Here is a 15,889-nt window from a genome sequence, read left to right as displayed (position 1 = left end):
CTGCTTCGTCTCCTCCCCCACCCCTCGCTTTCGTGGTTTATGCCCCTTGTTATGTTGCATTTCCATCATTTAACGAGTTGTGTATTCACCCTCCATGGTTGGGACACAACATATTGTTACAGGGAGGATCAAGAAAGCGCTAGGGAGACTTGCATGAAAGAAACTTATAATGCGTCGTCAAGTGCTTTAACTTTGTGGATTCGTAACTTTTCTCACGTGGATTCGTAGATTAGGTTTTGATTTCGTCATTTTGGCGGCCTTGCTTCATGTATTACTTCCTAAGATTCAAACTCGAGGGATCACATTTTCCATCAGTTCGGCTCGTGGAGTTTGAGTCTTCAACTTCAATTGGTTCCGGTTTACCGTTACAATGACATTCTGTTCTCTTATGTTTTTATTTCATTAGAATGGATCTGTGTGGCGGTGAATTTGTGCCACCAAGCCGGATTGAAATATTTTGAGTGAGCATGTCCTTTACGCTCCGGAAAAGTCCAAAGCACCGGCAGCATTGAACTTGGCGCCACTAGCGAGAGCTTTGCACTTGTTCTGTCAAATTTGAGTACGACTACGAGTTTATTACATTTTTCACGCAGTTGTAAATTATAATTGTACTTGTTACAAATAAATGTAATTATTCTACGCATCCTACTCTAATCTGTTAATTTTCTTAATTAAAATTTGAAGTGTATGTTTGTGAAAAATCAATTCATTTGAATAGTTTTTTATGAGAATTTTGATTGAGGTCGACACCATCAATTTGTTCAATAAACAAGCATCATCAAATTGTAATTCACGAAATGAACAATTTTGATTACGATAAGTACACAATATTCGTTACTTACAACTAAAGTACTCTGGTAGATAAGGGAAAAAAAAACTTTGAGGAAAAGAGTGAATGGCAAGGAAGTCAACAAATCCAACCATCAGAATACAATTTGGCAGACAATCTGTGTCACTTTCCTAATCTCGAGTTTCCCCTCCATCCTGGTCTTACGATCGTAAACAAAATTGTATCTTTTTCCTTTTTTAATCATTTCATTCGCAATGGTTTTCGAGGAAAACAGTAAACATAGATTCCAAACCGAGAAGAAACTAAAGAAAAGAAGAGAGAGAAAAGCAGAGGTTGGTGGTGGTGGTGGTGCTCAAGTTCAGTCAACACAATCTTTCACTCCCTGCATTTTGCTGTAGTAAAAAGTTGCTTTTGTCTTCTCTCTTTTCCTGTTAAAAATGGAAAACAACTGTGTCAAAAAGCTGCTTTTTGGCTTCTGCTTCGTCTTCTTCTGCATGCCCTTGCCCACTGCTTCTGACAGCCTTCTCTCTCCCAAAGGTGTCAACTTTGAAGGTACGACCCCTCGAGATTCAAAACCCAAGTTCTATTTTTTCGACTTTTCGACTTTTTTTAATTTTTATGGTGAAATTGTTTGTGTGATGTTCTTGTTTTTGGTGGGGTTTTAGTGGCTGCATTGATGTCGGTGAAGAGAGAGATGAAGGATGAGATGAGTGTGATGGACGGTTGGGATATAAACTCTGTCGATCCTTGCACCTGGAACATGGTCGGTTGCTCCACTGAGGGCTTTGTCATCTCCCTGTGAGTGTCCCTGTCATTCTCCATTGTGTGCTAGTTTCTGTTTGTTTCTCGAGAAAATGCTGTGGGAAAATATTGGTGCAAAGTATTGGATCGTGCATTACATTTGGTTAAAATCAAGAGAACTTTATCCAAAAGCTCACAGTATTGTTCATTTTAACAAAAAATCAATATTTTTACACTAAAAAGTCAATCATAGTACTATTTACTTTACTCTTTATTTTATCTTTATCGATAAAACTTAAAGTTTTCAAACATTTTTCATTAGTTCCTTAAAATCAATGAAACAGTTCCAAAAAAAAAAATATATATCAATGAAACAAGAAAAAAATGAATGTTTTCTTTTGTGAGCATCTGTTGAAACCAGTGTTATCTTCTGTCTGTTGGAAGCTATGAATTTTATACAGTTAGTAGCACGCATGTGTGGCTAAACTCGAAATGGGGTTTAATGTTCTTTCTTTTGCCAGTGCAATGGTCAGCACGGATTTATCCGGGATGCTTTCGCCGAGTATTGGGAACTTGAGTCACATTCGAACACTGTAAGCCACAATTTGATCTGTATTCAATATGTAGCAAGCAACTTGTTAATTGTGTCATTCTGTACATAGATGTGGAAAAATGAAAAGTTATGCGGTGTTTCAATTGATCGAACGAAACATCCAAGTATTATTTCAGGCAGGGGAAGTAGATAATTGCTTAGCAAGCGTTTGCGCTTCTGTGAGTTAGCATGAGTAGAAGACAATAAATTGGTTCAAACATGTTTTCTTGCAATGCAGGGTACTTTCTGATCAAGAACTATTGGAACACTAGGACAATCCTAAGTGTGTTAGGAGGCCTTGTTGTAGGAACTCATTTCTTTGTCTTTGTAACTGTGTACATGCATCGGAATATGATATTCTCTGCGCCCTGTTTGTCTCTCAAGGATAAAGATTACGATCACTTAATGCGTTCTGCTGTATAAACATGAAGTATGCGTAATTAGCATGAAAATCTAATAAATGAGAAACATACCAAAGGTCTACCGGTGAATGTATTTCAGGTTGTTCTGCTTGTAGTTATGAAAAGTAGTTACAACTTGTTAATTCATATTTCAGTTCATATATTTCAGGTTGTTACAAAACAATCTGTTATCTGGTCCCATCCCAGCTGAGATAGGGACGCTTTCAAAGCTTGAAACTCTTGACCTCTCGGGTAACCAGTTTTCTGGAGACATTCCGAGTTCTTTGGGGTTTCTGACTCATCTAAGTTACTTGTGAGTAGGGCTTAAAATATATGGTGCACTCGTATTTCTATCGATTCTAGTTACATTTTTTTTCCGATAATTATCATTTTAGTGATATTTATTTGTGTTTGAAACTTTTCCCATGCCAAGCATTTCAGGAGACTTAATAGAAATAAGTTGAGTGGTCAAATTCCCAAACTTGTTGCCGATCTCACGGGTCTTTCATTCTTGTATGTGTTCCCTTCATTTGTAACCGTGCATTCTGATTTCTGTATTGATTAGAGCGGCTCTAATTTTGTTTTCCGACTAATATTACAGAGATTTATCGTTTAACAATCTTAGTGGTCCTACTCCAAAAATACAGGCAAAAGGCTACAGGTGAGACCATCAGCAGAAATATTGTTTGAGAGGGAAATAAAATTTTAGTTAAAAAAAGAAGGAATGAGGGTGGGATGGTAATAAAAATTCAATCAGTACGAGCTTTGTTTGAACGCCTTAACTTCAACTGAGAGTTTACTCGTTTTACTGCAGTGTTACAGGGAACAGCTTTCTTTGCAATCCTTCATCACCAGACTCGGCACAAATCTGCGTTGGTGTCTCCAAACCAACAAATGGTAATTCAACCTCTCAAATCCGTTTTTTATTGTACTGTTTCTTGGATATGGTTTCATGTTCACGAAAATTTACCTGCAGAGACAGGTTCACCACAGAAAGTCAGCAGTCACCGCCGATGGGTGCTTTATGTTGCTCTAGGCATTAGTTGTACATTTGTCATTTCTATAATGCTGCTTGTGTTTTGGGTGCATTGGTACAGATCTTGTCTTCTCTTTACATCTTACGGTACTTCCTGATCTACGCTAACTTATTTTATTGAGCACAATATATGGCAGTATTTATAATGATATACTCTGGTTCATATTTGCAGTGCAGCAAGATTATGAATTTGATATTGGTCACTTGAAGAGGTTCTCCTTTCGAGAATTGCAAATTGCTACCAGCAATTTTAGTTCCAAAAACATCCTAGGGCAAGGTGGATATGGAGTCGTATATAAAGGATGTCTTCCAAATAGGACAATGATAGCAGTTAAGAGACTGAGAGATCCAAATTTCACCGGAGAAGTGCAGTTTCAAACTGAAGTTGAAATGATTGGCTTGGCTTTGCATAGAAACCTTCTACGTTTATATGGCTTTTGTATGACTCCAAACGAGAGGTTGCTTATTTATCCTTTTATGCCAAATGGAAGTGTTGCAGACCGTTTGAGAGGTCCGTCTTCATTTCATTTCGTTGCTTATTTCTTCCCTATGATAAAATCATTCTGTTGCTTTCCTATTTTGGGGTTTAATTGCAGAACAATGATGCATTGCTATATGTCTTTACTTTCTTTCCTATCAAATAAGTTAAGCTGGGTGCTAATGAATTTAATTCATTTGTTATCTTCGTGAAGGAAATTGATATTCCTGATAATTTCACATGCCTATATTTTGACTAGCAAGGCATTCTAAAAGTCTTCCTCGGTCAAAGCAGATTAACAATTTGTTCATCTACCATTCGTCTTTTATACTAAGTAGCTTATCTTTTTTATTTCTTTGCTGGTTGTTCTTATGATTTGAGTGTTACCAACAGAGACTGGTCGAGAAAAACCATCATTGGATTGGAACAGAAGATTGTGTATTGCCCTTGGGGCTGCCCGTGGACTCCTGTACTTGCATGAGCAGTGTAATCCAAAAATTATTCATAGGGACGTCAAAGCTGCAAACATTTTACTTGACGCAAGTTATGAAGCTGTAGTTGGGGATTTTGGTCTAGCCAAGCTGTTAGATCGGAGGGAATCACATGTTACTACTGCAGTGCGGGGGACTGTAGGGCACATAGCACCAGAGTATCTCTCAACCGGACAGTCTTCTGAAAAAACTGATGTTTTTGGATTCGGTATACTGCTTCTGGAACTCATAACAGGGCAGAAAGCATTAGATGCTGGAAATGGTCAAGTTCAGAAGGGAATGATTCTTGATTTGGTAAATAGTGTTAGTTTCACGTGTTTTCTCCTGTTGTTTATCTCATGTAAAATTGTCTGTCTCATTATTCGCGGGAATATTTTTCAGTTTATAATTCATCCTTGTCTGTCTCATCCATCTAAGCTGTGTAAAAGAAGAGTTAATCTTCCACAATTCCTAGTTTGCACTCTTTTATTTTTGTCTCCGTTTTCGTGCCATTTCAAACATTTCACAGAATCTTGAATTGTGCAGGTTAGAACCCTACATGAGGAGAAAAGGCTTGAAGTGCTAGTAGACCGAGATCTTAAAGGATGTTTCGATGCAATAGAACTAGAACAATGTGTCGAGTTAGCTCTCCAGTGTACTCAATCAAGCCCCATCCTCCGGCCAAAGATGTCAGACGTCATGAAGATTTTGGAAGGCCTTGTTGGGCAATCAGGACATACAGAGGGATCACAAGGCGGAACCAACCTCTTTGAGGCCAGGGCTCATGATTTCTCCAGGACCTGTAGTAATGTGCATCAAGAGTCTTCTTTCATCATTGAAGCCATGGAGCTTTCAGGACCTCGTTGACAAGAAAATATCGAGTTGTATTGTAGTATTAAAGAGATTGTAATGGCAGACGTGGTTTAGGCCAGGTGGCTAGGGCTGTCGGTCTGCCCTTTTGCCGGCTTGCTGGCAAGTTCAAAAGGAAAATGCAACTGTAAATGAATCTTACGTTCTGTTGTTTGGATAGGGTTGCTAATTCACTATATAGAGTTATTTCCTAATCAAACTAACATGTTTACTTACAACTGAGAATAAAAATGATTTCGATTATTTCAATTCTCGACTTTTCTGCTTTTACTAAAACATCGGTATTGGAATCACTTCAATTCCCAATTTTTCATGTGGTTAGTAACAATATGGAATCGGAAAAGTGCGGATTCCACTATAAACTTCATAACCTAATACTTGAAGTTTTAGGAATTGGATCAAGCAGAGAAGACTAATTGATCTCGTTTTTATTTTTTCTTCATGATTCGTGACTTCTCTCGTTCCGTAAGTGATCAAAATAGTGGCACAACAGGCAGTAGACAGATGGAACAAACCCATGATTGAGACCTTTTTTGGATAAGAATCTTGATTCCCTTTTGTAAGTTGCAATCACATCAGATTGGTTGTGGATTGGCAAATCACTATGACCACATGCTAATGCCAAAGTGCCAGCCTTGGTTTCTTTCTCAAGTTCGTAGTCTTTGCTTTTAATTAGGGTTCGCGATGTGTACACAACCTTATTGGGTGGTTGACTGGCCGTGGGACTAGACCTTCTTTATCCATCATTTGGTTTTGAAGAACGATTTATATGGATCTGGTTCATTGGACCAGATCTTTTTACATATAATTTCATATTATTGAATAAGAAAATAACGTGATGATGAACTCGTTCATGTAAATTGTTTTTATTATCTTAGGGTATGCATGCATGTGTCGGATTTACACAGGTCGCATAATTGACCTGCAGAATTTCCATGCCCTAGGTCGACATGTACCTGGTGTACCATAATCTTCCACAGTACATTTCATTTCATGGGTTTGAATTGCACCTTACCATGATATTCTATTCTAAACTAATAACTCAGTGGAGTGACATGCATACCATTTTTGTGACAGGTATGTTACAGAACTCTTGGTTATGTTGGTCTATTATGATAGTCGTACAATTGTTGCGAATAATCTACAATCAACAAATTGATAATTGGAGCAAACGTACTCACATGAAACCTCTTGTATTTGATTAATCTTAGAAATGAAACACTATTACTTTTATAAATAAAAATACATCAGTCATGTGGGCAAGTTAAACACATAATTAAAAAATGTTATTAATTTAGAATTTCGTGATGCATGGAATTCCAAATATAAATAAGTTATTCCCAAATTGTTTGAGTTATAATATTTTTTTTTTTTTGGTACATGCAAAGTTAATTGAGTTATGTTTGCTTTTTTTGCAGGGGCCTTGTATATCTTAATCAGATAATGCCTCTTGAAACAAATAGTATTATTGCTATCAGGACAAAAGAAGATAATTATATTGACGCTTATTGTTGACCCTACAAGGTCTGATTATCTTAACCCTAATTAAGCTAATGATAATACTAATTATTGTCAATTATTTGGGTAACTGTACCATCCAAGAAAAAACAAACCCTACTTAATTTCTTTCCTACAAAACAACTCCCCCTAATATCTCATCAAACTACCTTATGTTCAATTATTTTAAGCTTAAACCTCCCTGAGTTAAGGATATATATTTCATATTATACCTTTATAAGAGAGTTGTTGTGTGCCATCGAAGTAAAGTCAGCTCCACCCAGTTGGTTAATCGACATTCAACATACTATAACTTCAATGCATTTTGTATGTCATTGATTGGTAAGTTTTGTTTATCGCGTAATCAGAGCCAGCCTGACCAGGAAGGTGCATATTTATTTCTTATACAAATTAATTAAATACTCGAAAATATGATTATTTTTTTAGTCTCGTATTGACAAGGTTAGTAAATAAAAACAAACACCTCACGATTTATATAAAAATACTTCAACATTTTAGATAGAGGGGTAACAAAACTCATCATCTATCTACTTGTAAGCTTGGGTTTTCGGTCCCTTCTCTCAAATAAAAAAATAAATTGATTTTTTCTATCTTTATAAATTATTGAGTTTGAAGTGCTTTTGTTATGAAATTAGCAACCTAAATATTAAGCTACTAATTACACGTTCTTAACGGGTCCTCATTAAGAATTCAATGAGTTGATTTACCACCTCCACATGTCTTGTAATTTCTGTTTGCTTTTGAATTGTGCTTCAATCTTATTTAAAATTCCGTCTTATAAGGAAGTTTTCAAAGAAGTTAAATCTTAGGTCTGCAATTATAATTCTTAGACCGATCAACAAAATGTTCCTCGTACCACCAACCTCATACAACGTATATACACTTAAATTTCATGAAAATGCACCATATCTTATTAGTTTTATATGCATTATTTTAATTTAACCCAATTTTAGGCAGGAGATACCTTTATACCCAAGTTTGAGCCAATGACCAATTTAAGAATTAATCCAACTCTTGTTATATTTTTAAATAGAGAAATAAAGCCCTCTACCACTCAAGTTAGACGCTTTGCAGCATCAACATGTTCTTGCCAATAGGGTTGGTGCACCACTTTTAGTCTTATTATTATTATTTTTTTTTCTGAATCCAACCAGACATCACGAAACACGAGTCTGATTAACTTGTAAACCAAAGAAAGAAAACGGGAAAACTTTACATATATACACTACAAGTTTTTATCAAGAAGTAGAAGTCAGGAGGCACTAAGGCCATCTCCAACTAACCTGACCAAAAGGTTATAGGGCTAAAAATAGCTCGAAATGACACAAAAACCGTCTCCAACCGAGGGAGGGCTTGTGGGCCCCACCGGGCCAAACCCCCCAAATCAGGCCAGCGAGCTGGCCATTTCCAGACAAACAGCCAGCCCTCCAACGCCAGAATGTCAAGCTTGAAATTTTGCCAGCCCTCCAGCTCAGCCCGTTTGAATGCCAACGGCTACCTGGCATTAGACCTTTCAATTAAAATAACCATATTAATTCAATTAAAATAATAAATTATGTTTGGCATATGGTCTTTTAGCCCCCTCGGCTAGAGATGATTTTTTGTCAAAGGGCTATGTTTGGCCTTGACCCTTTGGCCCCTCGGTTGGAGACGGTATAAAATATGGTCTAGCACTGTTCATTAAAATATAATTTCTTACAAGGCTATAGGGTTAAAGGGAGTCATTTGACCCTCCTTCAATTGGACATGACCTAAATAAAACGGGAGCCCTTCGACCCTCACTGCAAAACTCTACCTCGAGAGTTATCCGCAATGTTTATTATCAGTATATCCCAAAGAAAACGGAAAATTTTGACCTAGATCCAATAGAAGGCGAGAGGCACAGAGACCTCACTACAGAATTCTACGTCAAGAGTTGTACACGTCATATTTTCGATTAGTACCACTCTAAGTCTCTAACAACTCGGAGTCATACGCGGCTCATTGACGGTATATCCTGAAGGACAAATGACATGGCAAGGGGTACTTGGCTTTTGCCAATAGTTGAATCTATCCAAACCTTGAAAGTAAATCCGCAAACAGTTGAATCTATCCGAAGACTTCCTTCCCACCTTGTAAACTTCTCCTCTGGTTCCTCAAGTCGCGGCAAAAACACTCCAAAACACACACAAAACGCCACTCGCACAAAAGTTTACCCATTCAAAACGCAACCCCGAACAATCTCTGCCCAATCGAATTCCTGTCCAAATAAAATTACATTAAATTCCCCCAGCTAGCAAATCAAAAGAAATCTTTTTAATCAATTTCTTTGCACCTTCACCTTCCCAAAAAAAAAAAATAAAGAAATAAATATCTGCACTCCTCATCCAATCCAAATTCAAGTTTCCTTGTCTTCTTGTTATTATTTATTCATTCGCTTGACCTTTCTATATTCTTTTATCCAGTTTTTATCTTTTGTTTGCATTCTTCACCAACTTCCTACTCTTTCCTCTGTGCACGTTATATAAATTTATCAAAAACCCAATTTCTAGTATTTCAAAGCACATACTTGGTGTAGTTGAAATCGTATAAAATTAAAATCCCAGATCTGAAATTTCCCATGTTTTAGTTTCTGAGGATTCAAAGTTCTATTTTTTGCAGCTCCTTTTCTGGGATTGATCAGGCCTGTACGGATGAAGGTTTGGTTTTTAGTTCTTGGGATTTTTCTATTTTTTAATAGTTTATTCGTCGATTATTTGATGATTGGATATTATATACACACACACGCATGGAGTGGTTTTTGATCACATTGCTTATGGTTTAGAGAGATAAGAATGTTATGTGCATGTTGGTTGTGTAATTGGATTTGTGTGTGAACTATTGGAGTTGGTGTTTTTCTGTGAAGTTTTAGAATTGGGTGTGTATTTTATTGCTGGGTGTGTGAGAAAGTTGGTGTCTTTTGGAGGTTAGAGAGAGAGGTTTTGTTTAGAAATGGATGCCGGGGCATGTGATTTGCAGGATAGGAGGGAGGTGTTGAGTGGAGTTGATCAAAAGGGGAGCGAAAAGTCGAAAAGTTCTGTTGTTTGGTCGGTTGTCGAGACTGTTATTGTGATTGAATCCGAAGAGGATGTTCGTGTCACCGGAAAAAATGAAGATTTGGAAGCATTGGGGAGTGAGTTGGGGTCTGATAAAGCAGAGGTAGAAGGGCTTGAGAAGCCGAATGATAAGGAGGCGTGCGGCCAGCGTGGTAGTGATGAGGTACCTAGTCAAGTTGAGCAAGGAGCTAATAAGAATTCGAACAGTTCGGTTGGTGGGAATGTATCTGAGACCGTGGTTGTCATTAATTCAAGTGAGTCTACGAGTGCAGTTGGAGGTAACACAAGATTGGTTCCGAAGGTTGAGGAATTAGGGTCGAGTAAGGTATTAATGGAAGAGTCAAAGAAGAAGGTGCCTCAAGCAGAAAAGGATTCATATGTGATTGATATGAAGTGTGGGAGTGGTAAAGGGTTTGGTAATAAATGGGACGGGGAAAGGGTCTGTAGGATTTGCCATCTAAATTCTGATATCTCACCGCCGAGAAAAATGGGAACTGCTAATAGTTCTATCACAGCAGATTTAATTCAACTCGGTTGTGGGTGTAAAGATGAGCTTGGCGTTGCTCATGGTCATTGTGCCGAAGCATGGTTTAGGGTAAAAGGAAACAGGTAACTCTTTCTTCATATCTTTGTAACAATACATGTATTTCGACGATATGCTTTAAGCTTTGTGCGTTTTGAACTTAATTTTGTATTCGGCTATACTATCTGTAGTTTCTATGTTTTTCTTGTCTTATTTATACCTGTTGAAATCTAGACTAAAGACAAAGGTTCCCAATAGACTTCTTTCTTCAACTTGTCGCTAAATTGTTCAACTTCGTTGCTTGCTGGAAAATCGATGGTCTTTTCCTTTTCGGAATGTGGAAACCAACTGAGTTACTGAACCTCCAAGAATTGTTAAGGGAAAACTTATCAGATTTAGTTTTGTAAAATAGATTGCACAGGTGATAAGGTCTTTGTTCCATTTTATTAACTGTAGTCTAGTTTTTCATTCATAATTTGGTTCTTTTTCTGTTTCGAATCCTGGATCAATGTCATAGTGAACACGCTATAAAATAGCAACAGGACAACTGGCGAGGTAGCAGAAGAGAAAGAGAGATTCTTCATTTCCAATAACTAAGCAATGCTATGGCTGCTTTTAAACTTTTTTGTTAGAGTTTATGCCGACTCCTTTCTCATTTTATTCATACAGGACGTGTGAAATATGTGGAGAGACCGCGCAAAACATTACTGGTCATGGGAATAACAGATTTATGGAGGAGTGGCATGAAGCAACGCTTGCTGATATTGGTAATAACTCATCGGAGAGGAATGTATCCTGTTGGCGGGGCCAACCATTTTGCAACTTCATAATAGCATGTTTGGTGATAGCTTTTGTACTTCCATGGTTTCTTCGTGTGAATCTGTTCTAGGCTCCAGCAAACGGATGTGAATAAAATCTCAAGGTTCTTCTGTTGCATTATGTTTCAAGGCTGCATGTGCAGCGTGCATCACGTGGAGTATTGCGACATGTTGCCTTAAATTGGATTTTTCCGGTCTTCCATTCACTTGCAAAGCACTCTGTCAAATTCTGCGTAAGCCCTGAAGACTAGAGGTTTCAGACTAAGGAGCAGAGTGCAGTTATTTTGCTGCTTTCTTTCAGTGTGACCGGTGAAATTCTCAGATTCTTTTCGTGGGTTCTGGCATAGATTTTCGCCTTTGTAGCTCAAAAAAAAAAAAAAAAAAAGAAAACGAAAACGAAAAGCTAGGACATGAAATTAGAAAGGGAAAAGGTTTTAATTCTTTCTTTGTTGTAGACTCCATTTTTAAGTGAGAAATTGAATAGACATTTCCATGAATTCTGCACTTTCATCTGTTCAAATGTGGGTTACGGAGACTTATGATGCATGATGCAGCATGACTTTTGTGTATATCCTTGGAAGAACAAGCATACCGGAACATAGAGCGACCTTTTTTTGTTTTTCTGTTTTCCGGTATGTTTGCCTCCACGCCAAGAAATCATTAGCACTAAAATCATGAACTCTAGTGCGTACGTCAGTTTTAAGTAAACCTGCAAACACGAACGGGTGAGAGGGAGAGAGGGGAAGGAAGCCGCCATGGATGAGACGTGGGAAGAAACGGCCAGACTAATGTATGTGAGCATTAAGAGCAAAGAAATAGATGGATCATTTTTGCCAACTCCGTTAAATATTTCGTCCGGACTGCAGTGGATCATAATGAGCTTGAATCCATAGATTTCCACTTAAGCCCTCAAGATTTTCACTTAACATCTTAACTTTACTCTCTCTACAATAACCCACCACTCCTCCCCTGTCATTCTTTCCTTATTTGCCCTTTATTTTGGATGGAATACCTAACGGAATTGACGAAAATGACCACTGTTCCACATTTTAACAAGTTCATGGACCAATGATCACGTATTTTTTAGTTTATGAACCAAAGCTCTCGTCGTGACTTTCGGCTGCCCGACATGGTCTTTTAAGAAGGTAAATTTACTCTTGTGTTAAAGTTCAAGGACTATTTCTCCAAATTCCTGTTCAATAAATATAAACATTGGTCAAGTGGTATTGTTATTTATTTATGAGTAAGAGGTTTTAAATTTGAATATTACGAATGATGAGTTCGATACTAATTTACATCGTTGTATATGTGTGTGTGTATATAACGTTAACTTCCGTTGCTGTGCCAGAAAACCCGCGAGCCCAGCCAAAGTGTTGGGTTAGATATTCATTTGCGGCCCGAAATACTCTCGGATTGAAGACAAATGAGGGTTCCGACCCAGCCCAAATGAGAAATATAAACCCTAGCTTCCTCACTTCCCCTCCTATTTGTATTCCATCTTCTCAACTTCCGCTGCTTCTCCGCCTTCTCTGCAACACAACTCATCCCACAATGGTCTCTCTCTCTCTCTCTCTCTCTCTCTCTCTCTCTCTCTCTCTCTCTAACTCTCTTGTTCTCTCTCATGGTTGTTTGGATTTCTGATGAATTTGTTGCTTTGGTGTTTTGAATTTCAGGCGTCGGAGAGCAAGATGGCGAATCCCATGAGGGAAATCAAGGTTCAGAAGCTCGTCCTCAACATCTCCGTCGGAGAAAGCGGCGATCGTCTCACCAGAGCCGCCAAGGTTCCTCCTTTCTACTTACTTCTCAACCCCCCTTCCCCAAAAACCCAAAAAAGTCATCCAAAATCGTAGATACTGATATTTCATTTCCGATTTTGCCCTTTTCTCTAGGTCTTGGAGCAGCTCAGTGGGCAGACCCCTGTCTTCTCCAAAGGTGATTGGATTAGATTATATATATATATATATATATATATATTTGTTTTGGGTACTATTTATTCATGTATTTATTTGTGAGTTGTGATTCTGTGCAGCTCGATACACTGTGAGGTCTTTCGGGATCAGGCGTAACGAGAAGATTGCCTGCTACGTGACCGTCCGCGGTGAAAAGGCAATGCAGCTTTTGGAGAGTGGACTGAAGGTCAAGGAATACGAGCTGTTGCGCAGGAACTTCAGTGACACCGGGTGCTTTGGTTTCGGTATTCAGGAACACATTGATCTCGGAATCAAGTTAGTGCTTCTCTATGCTTTATTTTGGCATTTACCCACATGGAATTTCTCTTTGTTGAATAATTGTGTTTAATGATTTTGCGAAAATGACATGTATGTTGATTGGTTTTGTGATTGCGGTTTAGATTATATCTTATATGAGATTGCGAAGGTTATGTAACGTTTATATCGGAGTTGGATATGATCATTAACCTATTTGTAAAATGAGTTCTAACTTTTAACTACTATCGGATTAGAATTAGGCCGCCACTATTCAGTTTACATTTCCGAATAGCATGGGCCGGAAAAATGTTTGCAGATTAGCATAAAAATAGAGTTAGATCCCTGTGTGAACTTCGATTGCATTGTTACGTCACTAATAAGCTACTGTTAGGTATAATTTGGATTATGTTTGGATTCTGAAAATTTCAGTTTTGCGTGAGAACGATATGCATACCTTGCCCTCCCTGTGATTATCTCGGATTCCCTTAGAACATCCTTATGTCGTATTTATCTTCTTTCAATCATGTGTATATCTTTCTAAGGTGTTAAATTTCTAGAAGTCGAATATGCTTACTTTGTATTACAAGCAATATATTTAGGATTCATTTTTACCATCTGTTTATCTTCTGATATTTTTTTACATACCCCATCCCTTACCAGTTTGTTCTTCTTTCATCAGGTATGACCCTTCCACTGGTATCTATGGTATGGACTTCTACGTTGTCCTAGAGCGCCCAGGGTACCGTGTGGGACGTCGCCGCAGATGCAAGTCGCGCGTTGGTATTCAGCACAGGGTTACCAAGGAGGACTCGATGAAGTGGTTCCAGGTCAAATATGAAGGAGTCATCCTCAACAAGTCCCAAAATATTACCGGCTAGACAGATCAACCACAATCTCTCATATTTTGTTTTAGGTTTAGCAAGTTGTTGCTACTGTTTTGCCGATTTCCAAGTAAGAGCTAGTATTTTCTTTTAAGACGATGTGCGAGTATTTTTGATCTTAAGAGCTATCCGACGCTCTCTTGTTTCAACTCTTTTTGCTTATATGGGAGCATGTTTTATTTCTTGTTTCATTGCTTACTTTACAACCGCTTTGGCTAAACTTGTGATTGCTGTTTTCGGGTTAGAAAACAACCCCGATGGTTTGCTATTGCCGGATTTATCACTGCAATGCTTGTTCGTTTGGCTATCTACGACTGAGTTTTGAGTAACCTTTAATTCCTCTCGACTTCGTGAGTTCTTTCAGCTCGGGGAGTTTCATTTCTTCCTCTCTTACCAAATCTAATTCCTCGGTTCCGGACCTTCTGGTCGCTGAAGGTGTTGCTCCGTTATCCAGCTCAAGAAACTTGGACCTTGGGATTGATTGAGGTGGAATTGGGGACCGTTTCACAAAATTTTGACGACGGTTCTCCTTGTAAAAATCTTCTGCCCTTCTTTCTCAGCAGCTTTGCCTGCAGTAATTATAATTTGATCAAGAAATAGTATGTGAAAGATGAGAAATCTAATCATCATAATCATCGATATTCTATACTGCTCTAATCTATGAGGACGGAACTCCGAACATGGATGCAAGGAGGTTGGCACACTGCCATCAACCGACCTAACCACGAAAAATGAGCATGTCTAGTAGCAAAAGTTGCGCACGAAGGAATCGAACGAGATGTTCATCTCATCTATCTACATTACCTTTTGGATTCCTTAAACCGTGAAGAGCCTGAAGAATCGAATCAAAATGCGGCCTATCTTCACGGTCATCGGAGCTAATCTTCTCATCCTCCACAGCCTCTTCCTTTGAGATCGAAGTTTGTATCCGTCTGAATAGAGAAATGATCTCTTCCTGGCCCCATGCATTCGATTTTCTGGATCCCCGTTTCTTACTTCCATTCTTGTTGCTCCTCCTTTCTGATCGTCTCCGAGGAGGTTGGTGCCTTCCATTCCCTTGAGACGCAATGCTGCAGGAGACAGCCTAGTGAAGCTCCTTTCGCGGCTCAAAAGGTGAATGCACATCTGCAATCTCAAGCCAAATTTAACAAGCTGCATCAAAAAATGATCCCTCAGTCTATTGCCACTAAACAACAAATTCATTTTCCGATATCAAATATCCAAACTTCTATTTGTTTCAAGTTAGTCAGCGGAGTTGGCATATACGCTCATTTGCACTCAAGTTTGAATTTATTTCTCCGTAAATAAGAGTAGTTTAAATTATCGCACTTAAATTTGAATCCCTCTCCGAAAAGACAAACTATCCCAGACAATAAAATACTCAAACCGGGCCACCATTTATTTTATTTTATTTATTTAAATTGTCCAAAACTTCTTGAGGCGTTTGTAAACCACGCGCCGCTATTTATTTTATTTATTTAAAAATTTAT

At 38.2% G+C, this 15,889-nt stretch overlaps 4 protein-coding genes across 4 annotated transcripts; 3 read left to right on the top strand and 1 right to left on the bottom strand.

Annotated features, from left to right (window-relative positions):
- The first annotated feature begins 1,028 nt into the window (after nt 1-1,028).
- LOC137729566 (protein CLAVATA3 INSENSITIVE RECEPTOR KINASE 4) lies at nt 1,029-5,627 on the top strand. Its single transcript, XM_068468541.2, has 11 exons — nt 1,029-1,342; nt 1,456-1,588; nt 2,053-2,124; nt 2,694-2,837; nt 2,966-3,037; nt 3,126-3,185; nt 3,339-3,421; nt 3,501-3,647; nt 3,733-4,071; nt 4,432-4,823; nt 5,055-5,627. The coding sequence occupies exons 1-11, from the start codon at nt 1,228-1,230 to the stop codon at nt 5,373-5,375; spliced, it is 1,878 nt and encodes a 625-aa protein (XP_068324642.2). The 5' UTR covers nt 1,029-1,227; the 3' UTR covers nt 5,376-5,627.
- A 3,432-nt stretch (nt 5,628-9,059) lies between these two features.
- Nucleotides 9,060-11,815, top strand: LOC137727342 (uncharacterized). The gene is made up of 2 exons (XM_068466208.2): nt 9,060-10,579; nt 11,163-11,815. Exons 1-2 carry the CDS (start codon nt 9,867-9,869, stop codon nt 11,380-11,382), a joined length of 933 nt encoding a protein of 310 aa, XP_068322309.2. The 5' UTR covers nt 9,060-9,866; the 3' UTR covers nt 11,383-11,815.
- Nucleotides 11,816-12,707: 892 nt separating this feature from the next.
- LOC137727343 (large ribosomal subunit protein uL5z) lies at nt 12,708-14,590 on the top strand. Its single transcript, XM_068466209.2, has 5 exons — nt 12,708-12,865; nt 12,985-13,092; nt 13,201-13,243; nt 13,341-13,536; nt 14,198-14,590. Exons 1-5 carry the CDS (start codon nt 12,758-12,760, stop codon nt 14,394-14,396), a joined length of 654 nt encoding a protein of 217 aa, XP_068322310.1. The 5' UTR covers nt 12,708-12,757; the 3' UTR covers nt 14,397-14,590.
- A 35-nt stretch (nt 14,591-14,625) lies between these two features.
- On the bottom strand, nt 14,626-15,661 carry LOC148693854 (uncharacterized). Its single transcript, XM_088678125.1, has 3 exons — nt 15,626-15,661; nt 15,204-15,483; nt 14,626-14,942 (listed from the first exon to the last, which is right to left on the bottom strand). Exons 1-3 carry the CDS (start codon nt 15,659-15,661, stop codon nt 14,704-14,706), a joined length of 555 nt encoding a protein of 184 aa, XP_088534251.1. The 3' UTR covers nt 14,626-14,703.
- Between the last annotated feature and the right edge of the window lie 228 nt (nt 15,662-15,889).

Source organism: Pyrus communis, chromosome 10 (assembly GCF_041283825.1).
Source record: "Pyrus communis isolate YQ-2024b chromosome 10, ASM4128382v1, whole genome shotgun sequence".
Classification (NCBI taxonomy): domain Eukaryota; kingdom Viridiplantae; phylum Streptophyta; class Magnoliopsida; order Rosales; family Rosaceae; genus Pyrus; species Pyrus communis.
The sequence above is the reverse complement of the archived record's forward strand: the minus strand, read 5'-3'. Positions and strand labels throughout refer to the sequence as shown.